At 43.4% G+C, this 9763-nt stretch overlaps 1 gene segment (V, D, J or C); it reads left to right on the forward strand.

The window, feature by feature from the left end:
• The first annotated feature begins 1109 nt into the window (after positions 1-1109).
• On the forward strand, positions 1110-3317 carry LOC112234256. The segment is given in 3 exon segments: positions 1110-1134; positions 1748-1864; positions 2732-3317. Coding segments are annotated over 3 exon segments (459 nt in total).
• The last annotated feature ends 6446 nt before the right edge of the window (positions 3318-9763 follow it).

Raw genomic sequence — 9763 nt, forward strand, 5'->3', positions numbered from 1 at the left:
CACAGCAAAATATTTATGTCGTCTGGACCTACGGGTGTTGTCAGTTCAGGAATGATTTCACATGAAGGTGGATAAGTTTACATTATAGTCACCATCACTGATATATTTATCTCAGTGTATTTTATTTCAGTCAGTGTTCCATGTTAATGTCTCTTCCCCCTCAGCACCTGCAGTAGGTCCCAGCTGTATCAGTACAGTCACTGTGCAGTCTGACAGAGGTTTTTGTATGACTCTGTATCACTGTGTGAACACATTACCACTGTGGTAACTCTGACAGTAGTAATCTCCTAAATCTACAGCCTGGACTCCACTGATGGTCAGAGTGAAGTCACTATGAGATCCACTGCCACTGAATCTAGATGGAGTCCCAGACTGAAGTGTTGTAGCATAGTATATTAGGAGTTTAGGAGCTCCTCCAGGTTTCTGGTGGTACCAGGCCATACAGGTGTGATCCCCAGAACAAGCATCTGCTACATCTGCACTGGTTTTACAGTTTATAATAACTGTCTGTTCTGGGAGAACAGTTTTCACTGCAGGAGTCTGAGTCACAGTGACCTGTCCTCTGGATTCTGAAACAGAGACATTCAATAACTTTTAATTGATCTGTGTTTGTTTTGTCTAATTTTAGGCAGACGTATTATTCAGTTCACATATTTCAATGAAATATTACGTATTTATATTACATATTACTTGTAAGGAAGTCATTTTAGGAGAAATAAATTGTAAAATCTTACTCTGAATTAAGAATATCAATATCCACAAAAAGCTCACGATAAAAGTCATGGTTGTTGTGGGTTCTGTTGTCATGAAGGACGGCTCTCAGTCAGGAAGTGTTAAACTCACAGGGATATAAATGCTCTTAGAGCAGCAGGGAGATGCAATATGCAAATGAACGTTTCAAATCTATTTCAGTTTCCAAGTAGGCTCCCATCAGAATATATTTTGTCCTGGTTGAGCTTTCTTTTATAATAATTAGGTGGGTGCTTAAATGTGTCCTATTTCACACATGTACACGTGTGTTTTATGCCCATGTGTGAATTGTAAAAGATTTTTTTTTTTTTCATTTCCCAACTCCCCTTGAGTCATCCTTGTAGAGTAGGGTCAAGACCATGGTCTGCCGGGCCTTGCTCAAAGGTACATCAACATATTTCTCACCTTGTCGACCCGGATATTCAGTTACTAGCCCAACACTCTAACCGCTAGCTACCTGCTGCCCCTTTTATAACATCAAACAGCAACTGTTTACTCAGATAACTAATATATGGCAACTTTTATGTCACACCACCTTCATATTGTTATTCTGATGATGGTCAGATATAATGAACGGTCTGTTCACTCATGCTCGGTCTCTCATATAAGTTCCTCTAATCAGTTAGTGAACACTTCTCTAAACTAAAGCTGCTAGGATTCCTCTGGTAGTGTTGTCTGTCCTCTGTGACTTTACCTCCACTGTTAAATGTGAGATCAACATGTTTAATAAAGGAATATACAACATGGATCACTATCACTACTGCTGCTGCTGTTGTCTTTCATATGGACAATATGGAGGAATACTAGCAACACTGATCTGATGCTGGACTGTACCTACAGACTAGGAGAACCTGATACACAGAGGAAGGAACAAATACTCATATCTGGATTTAAGATACAATTCATATTTATATTATCTAGAAACAGCTAATATGAAGTGTTTGTTCTACCTGGAAGATGTTAAAGTGTATTAGTGTTGATTATGATTCTGTATGAGTGATCTTCACTGTAACAGCTGCAGCATCACAACACAGAGAGGTTTTTGTACCAGCAGTAATAGGGATTGTATCACTGTGGTGGACTTTTGGTAGCGGCACCAGACTTGATGTTGGAAGTAAGTAACACGCTCTTTGATATTTCTTTCTGATTATTTTGGGGGGTATTTTACTCTGTGAAACTCTGTCTCAATGAAAATATTGTGATTTTACATACTTTACTTTCTAAAAAAATAACTTTTTATATTTCTTTTGACTAACAACCAACATGTTCAAATGTAGGTGTTTAGTTAAATGTGTGGTTTGATGGATTGCAGAGGAGAGTTCTAGTATGATAACTATTTAATAATATGGAATATAGCTGTTGCATTGTGTTTTACTGTTTGTGCGATTTAAAAAAAATCTTTATCTCAAATATTTTGGTTAAATGTAGCTTTTGACTGAGCCTTCTTTCAAGTAAATATTTATTAAATCAAAAAGATAAATTGTAGGTTTATTTGTATGTCTGATTTGTATAATTGCAGTATATCATTCCTAATTCTGGTATAATAACTAATAGTATTGTATATAGTTTTCATCATTGTTGCATTGTGTTTATGGTAGACTTCACTGATAGGGAGAAGACAAAGGGTCTCAGTTATGGTTGTAACTGACTTCATAATCTAACATGGATGATATGTTATGAAAATACTATGAATATGAGTAGGCGATCCAATACTAAACAATATCTGTATGACATGTATATCTGACACCGTATGATTAGCAACTCTAGTTAACCAATTTATACTTGTTTGGTTCATAAATCTGCTTTGTAATCATGTTACTTTAGTGTTTTCTTCACATCTTCTAATCAATCTGACTCCTACATTCATATTTAGAGGGCATTTCTATTTCACTTTATTTTGTTGTGTCCTTTGCTGAAGATAATCTCTTACTGTAGCTGTACTTGATGTTGTTACTTAGTTGATGTGTTCTGTTTGATCCAGGTAACAGTGCCCCCACCCTCACCATCCTGCCCCCCTCTAGTGAGGAGCTGTCCAGTACAACAACAGCCACACTGACGTGTCTGGCCAACAAGGGCTTCCCCTCAGACTGGACCATGAGCTGGAAAGTGGACGGGACCAACAAGATCCAGGAGATCAGTTCCGGGGTCCTGGAGAAGGATGGTCTGTACAGCTGGAGCAGCACCCTGACTCTCACTGGCCAGGAGTGGACCAAGGCAGGAGAGGTGACCTGTGAAGCCCAGCAGAAATCCCAGAATCCAGTGACCAAGACCCTGAGGAAGGCTGACTGTTCTGGGTAGGACCCCTCAGTCACACCCCTGTGGAGAGAGGCTGCTGGTTCCTCTGCTTTGACTCTGTTCTGAGATCAGATTTTCTCTGCCTTATTGATCACTGACATGTAGACTAACATAGGGCTTTGCTTGAGTTCATGTGTCAATCCTCTCTGTAGACTGAGGTTGAATCAGTGTTAGATTTGATGTGTTCTGTTTTATTACTACTAGATACTGTAGGAATGTTTGCTTTGATGCTTTAATGAATAGATGAAATAAAGATTTTCCTTTGGAACACACATTTTTGTTTTTTGTTGACTCTTTTAATAATTAGACTGTAGTCTTAAATGTTGTTGAATGGTATAGACATACAGTATATCAAAAAAGCCTGGTTCACAGTTTCTTTGAGAACTATCAGACCTAAATGTCATTGCTTAGTTATGTATGTTCTCACAAACCACATCATCTTCAACCAGCAAATCAAATCAAATGTTACTAGTCACATGTGCTGAATACATCAGATGTAGACCTTACTGAGAAATGCTTACTTACGAGCCCCTAACCAACAACGCAGTTTAAAAAAAATACGGATAAGAAGAAGAGATTGAAGTGACAAGTAATTAATGAGCAGCAGTAAAATAACAGTAGCAAGACAATATACAGGGGGGTACTGATACAAAGTCAATGTGCGGGGCCACCAGTTAGTTGAGGTAGTATGTACATGTAGGTAGTGTTATTAAAGTGACTATGCATAGATGACAACAGAGAGTAGAAGTGGTCTAAAGAGGGGAGGGGGGCAATGCAAATAGTCTGGGTAGCCATTTGATTAGATGTTCAGGAGTCTTATGGCTTGGGGAAGGAAGCTGATTAGAAGCCTCTTGGAACTAGACATGGCGCTCTGGTACCGCTTGCCGTGCGGGAGCAGAGAGAACAGTCTATGACTAGGGTGGCTGGAGTCTTTGACCATTTTTAGGGCCTTCCTCTGACACCGCCTGGTATAGAGGTCCTGGATGGCATGAAGCTTGCCCCAGTGATATACTGGACCGTTCGCACTACCATCTATAGTGCCTTGCGGTTGGAGGCCGAGCAGTTGCCATACCAGGCAGTGAAGCAACCTGGTTCAGTTGTAGAACATTTTGAGGATCTGAGGACCCATACCAAATCTTTTCAGTCTCCTGAAGGGAAATAGGTTTTGTCGTGCCCTCTTCACAACTGTCTTGGTGTGCTTGGACCATGTTAGTTTGTTGGTGATGTGGACACCAAGGAACACCAAGGAACTTGAAGCTCTCAACCTGCTCCACTGCAGCCCTGTTGATGAGAATGGGGGCGTGCTCGGTCCTCTTTTTCCTGTAGTCCACAATCATCTCCTTTGTCTTGATCACATTGAGGGAGAGGTTGTTGCTGGCAACACATGGCCAGGTCTCTGACCTCCTCCCTATGGGCTGTCTCGTCGTTGTCGGTGATCAGGCCTGCCACTGTTGTGTCGTCGACAAACTTAATTTATGGTGTTGGAGTCATGCTTGGCCATGCAGTCATGGGTGAACAGGGAGTACATGAGGGGACTTAGCACGCACCCTGAAGGGCCCCCGTGTTGAGGATCAGCGTGGCAGACGTGTTGTTACCTACCCTTACCACCTCGGGCTGCCCATCAGGAAGTCCAGGATCCAGTTGCAAAGGGAGGTGTTTAGTCCAACGGTCCTTACATTATTGATGAGCTTTGAGGATACTATGGTGTTGAAATCTTAGCTGTAGTCAACGAATAGCATTCTCACATAGGTGTTCCTTTTGTCCAGGTGGGAAAGGGAAGTGTGGAGTGCAATAGAGACTGCATCATCTGTGGATCTGTTGGGGCAGTATGCAAATTGGAGTGGGTCTAGAATTGCTGGGATGATGGTGGAGATGTGAGCCATGACCAGCCTTTCAAAGCACTTCATGTCTACAGACGTGAGTGCTACGGGTCGGTAGTCATTTAGGCCGGTTACCTTAGTATTCTTGGGCACGGGCACAGGCACTAGGTCTGCTTGAAATGTGTTGGTATTACAGACTTGGACAGGGAGAGATTGAAAATGTAATTGAAGACACTTGCTAGTTGATCAGCCCATGCTCGGAGTACACGTTCTTGTAATCCGTCTAGCCCTGCGGCCTTGCGAATGTTGACCTGTTTAAAGGTCTTGTTCACATTGGCTGCGGAGAGCGTGATCACTCTGTCTTCCATGACAGTTGGTGCTCTCATGCATGTTTAAATGTTATTTGCCTTGAAGCTAGCATAGAAGTAGTTTAGCTCGTCTGATAGGCTCGTGTCACTGTGCAGCTCTCGGCTGTGCTTCCCTTTCTAGTCTGTAATGGTTTGCAAAACCTGCCACATCCGACTAGCGTCAAAGCTGGTGTAGTGTGATTCGATCTTAATCCTGTATTGATGCTTTGCCTGTTTGACGATTCGTCGGAGGGCATAGCGGGATTTATTATAAGCTTCCGGGTTAGAGGCCCACTCCTTGAAAGCGGCAGCTCTAGCCTTTAGCTTAGTGCGGATGCTGCCTGTAATCCATGGCTTCTGGTTGGGGTATGTACATACGGTCACTGTGGGGACGAAATCATCAATGCACTTATTGATGAAGCCAATGACTGATGTGGTGTACTCCTCAATGCCATCGGAGGAATTCTGGAACATATTCCAGCCTATGCTAGCAAAACAGTCCAGTAGCTTAGCATCTGCTTCATCTGACCACTTTTTTATTGATCTAGTTACTGGTGCTTCCTGCTTTAATTTTAGCTTGGAGGCAGGAATCAGGAGGATAGATTTATGGTCAGATTTGCCAAATTGAGGGTGAGGGAGAGCTTTGTATGCGTCTCTGTGTGTGGAGTATAGGTGGTCCAGAGTTATTTTTCCTCTGGTTGCACATTTTTAACATGCTGATAGAAATTTGGTAAAACAAATTTAAGTTTCCCTGCACTAGGAGCGGCGCCTCTGGGTGAACGTTTTCTTGTTTGCTTATGGCGGAATAGAGCTCATTCAATGCTGTCTTAGTGCCAGCCTCTGACTGTGGTGGTATGTAAAACAGCTACAAAGAATACAGATGGAAACTCTCTAGGTAAGTAGTGTGGTCTACAGTTTATCATGAGATACTCTACCGCAGGTGAGCAATAGCTCGAGACTTCCTTAGATATCGTGCACCAGCTGTTATTTACAAAAATATATAGTCCGCCGCACCTTATCTTACCAGACGCTGCTGTTCTATCCTCCCGGTACATCGTATAACCAGCCAGCTGTATGTTGATATTGTCGTTGCTCAGCCACGACTCCGAGAAGCATAAGATGTTATAGTTTTTAATGTCCCGTTAGTAGTTTAATCTTCCGCGTAACTCATCAATTTTATTCTCCAAAGATTGCACGTTTGCTATCAGAATGGAGGGAAGTGGGTTTTTTTTCGATCGCCAACGAATTCTCAGAAGTCAGCCTGCCCTTTCGGCCCCTCTTTCTCTGCCTCCTCTTCACACAGATCCAGCGGATCGGGGCCTGTTCCCGAGGAAGCAGTATATCCTTTGCGTCGGATTCGTCGGAGTCGTGAAAGGAAATGAAGGATTCTGCTAGTTCGTGGTAATCGCAGTCCTGATGTCTAGAAGTTATTTTCAGGTTTTAAGAGATGGTAGTGGCAACATTATGTACATTACATAAGTAAAAATACAAGTTACAAACAACACACACAAAAAAAACACAGTTCATATTAACACAAGATGCTACAATGTTAACAGATTAACAGGAGAGGTCTAGATGCTACAATGTTAACAGATTAACAGGAGAGGTCTAGATACTACAATGTTAACAGATTAACAGGAGAGGTCTAGATACTACAATGTTAACAGATTAACAGGAGAGGTCTAGATACTACAATGTTAACAGATTAACAGGAGAGGTCTAGAGACTACAATGTTAACAGATTAACAGGAGAGGTCTAGATACTACAATGTTAACAGATTAACAGGAGAGGTCTAGATACTACAATGTTAACAGATTAACAGGAGAGGTCTAGATACTACAATGTTAACAGATTAACAGGAGAGGTCTAGAGACTACAATGTTAACAGATTAACAGGAGAGGTCTAGATCCTACAACGTTAACAGATTAACAGGAGAGGTGTAGTTACTACAATGTTAATTGATTAACAGGAGAGGTCTGGATACTAAACTCGTCCTCTCACTGTCAACTGCGTTTATTTTCAGCAAACATAACATGTGTAAATATTAGTATGAACATAACACAATTCAACAACTGAGACATAAACTGAGCAAGTTCCACAGACTTGTGACTAACAGAAACGGAATAATGTGTCCCTGAACAAAGGTGGGGGTCAAAATCAAAAGTTACATTCAGTATCTGTTGTGGCCACCAGCTGCATTAAGTACTGCAGTGCATCTCCTCCTCGTGGACTGCACCAGCTTTGCTGTGAGATGTTACCCCACTCTGCCACAGAGGCACCTGCAAATTCCCGGACATTTCTGGGGCGAATGGCCCTAGCCCTCACCTTTTGATCCAACAGGTCCCAGAGGTGCTCAATGGGATTGAGATCCGGGCTCTTCGCTGGCCATGGCAGAACACTGACATTCCTGTCTGGCAGGAAATCATGCACAGAACGATCAGTATGGCTGGTGGCATTGTCATGCGGGATGAGGGAGGAGGATGTCTTCCCTGTAACGCACAACATTGAGATTGCCTGCAATGATAACAAGCTCAGTCCGATGATGCTGTGACACACCGCTCCAGACCATGATGGAACCTCCACCTCCAAATCGATCCCCCTCCAGTGTACAGGCCTCGGAGTAACGTTCATTCCTTCGATGATAAACGCGAATCTGAACATCACCCCTGGTGAGACAAAACCGCGACTCATCAGTGAAGATAACTTTTTGCCAGTCTTGTATGGTCCAGCGACGGTGGGTTTGTGCCCATAGGCTACATTGTTGCCGGTGATGTCTGGTGAGGACCTGCCTTACAACAGGCCTACAAGCCCTCAGTCCAGCCTCTCTCAGCCTATTGCGGACAGTCTGAGCACTGATGGAGGGATTGGGCGTTCCTGGTGTAACTCGGGCAGTTGATGTTGCCATCCTGTACCTGTCCCGCAGGTGTGATGTTCGGATGTACCGATCCTTTGCAGGTGTTGTTACACATGGTCTGCCACTGCGGGGATGATCAGCTGTCCATCCTGTCTCCCTGTAGCGCTGTCTTAGGCATCTCAAAGTATGGACATTGCAATTTATTGCCCTGGCCATATCTGCGGTCCTCATGCCACCTTGCAGCATGCCTAAGATACGTTAACGCAGATGAGCAGGGACCCTGGGCATCTTTCTTTTGGTGTTTTTCAGAGTCAGTAGAAAGGCCTCTTTAGTGTCCTAAGTTATCATAACAGTGACCTTAATTGCCTACCGTCTGTGAGCCGTAAGTGTTCCACAGGTGCATGTTCATTAATTGTTTATGGTTCATTGAACAAGCATGGGAACAAGTGTTTAAACCCTTTACAACAAAAAACTGAAAACTTGAGCATGCATAACTATTCACCACCCCAAAGTCAATACTTTGTAGAGCCACCTTTTGCAGCAATTACAGCTGCAAGTCTCTTGGTGAATGTCTCTATAAGCTTGGCACATCTATCCACTGGGATTTTTGCCCATTCTTCAAGACAAAACGTGCTCCAGCTCCTTCAAGTTGGATGGGTTCCGCTGATGTACAGCAATCTTTAAGTCATACCACAGATTTTCAAGTGGATTGAGGTCTGGTCTTTGACTAGGCCATTCCAAGACATGTAAATGTTCCCGTTAAACCACTCGAGTGTTGCTTAAGCAGTATGCTTAGGGTCATTGTCCTGCTGGAAGGTGAACCAAGAGTTCTCATCTATATTTTTCATAGCCGTCTATTTACCACCACAGAACGAAGCTGGCACTAAGACCACTCTCAACCAACTCTGTAAGGCCATAAGCAAAGAAGAAAATGCTCACCCAGAAGCGGCGCTCCTAGTGGCCTGGGACTTTAATGCAGGCAAACTTAAATCAGTTTTACCACATTTTTACCAGCATGTCACAAATCCTAGACCACCTTTTCTCAAATCAAATTTATTTATATAGCCCTTCGTACATCAGCTGATATCTCAAAGTGCTGTACAGAAACCCAGCCTAAAACCCCAAACAGCAAGCAATGCAGGTGTAGAAGCACGGTGGCTAGGAAAAACTCCCTAGAAAGGCCAAAACCTAGGAAGAAACCTAGAGAGGAACCAGGCTATGTGGGGTGGCCAGTCCTCTTCTGGCTGTGCCGGGTGGAGATTATAACAGAACATGGCCAAGATGTTCAAATGTTCATAAATGACCAGCATGGTCGAATAAAATAAGGCAGAACAGTTGAAACTGGAGCAGCAGCATGGCCAGGTGGACTGGGGACAGCAAGGAGTCATCATGTCAGGTAGTCCTGGGGCATGGTCCTAGGGCTCAGGTCAGTTGAAACTGGAGCAGCAGCATGGCCAGGAGGACTGGGGACAGCAAGGAGTCATCATGTCAGGTAGTCCTGGGGCATGGTCCTAGGGCTCAGGTCCTCCAAGAGAGAGAACGAAAGAGAGAATTAGAGAGAGCACACTTAAATTCACACAGGACACCGAATAGGACAGGAGAAGTACTCCAGATATAACAAACTGACCCTAGCCCCCCGACACAAACTATTGCAGCATAAATACTGGAGGCTGAGACAGGAGGGGTCAGGAGACA

This window comes from Oncorhynchus tshawytscha, linkage group LG17 (genome assembly GCF_018296145.1).
Source record: "Oncorhynchus tshawytscha isolate Ot180627B linkage group LG17, Otsh_v2.0, whole genome shotgun sequence".
In the NCBI taxonomy this organism is placed as follows: Eukaryota; Metazoa; Chordata; class Actinopteri; order Salmoniformes; family Salmonidae; genus Oncorhynchus; species Oncorhynchus tshawytscha.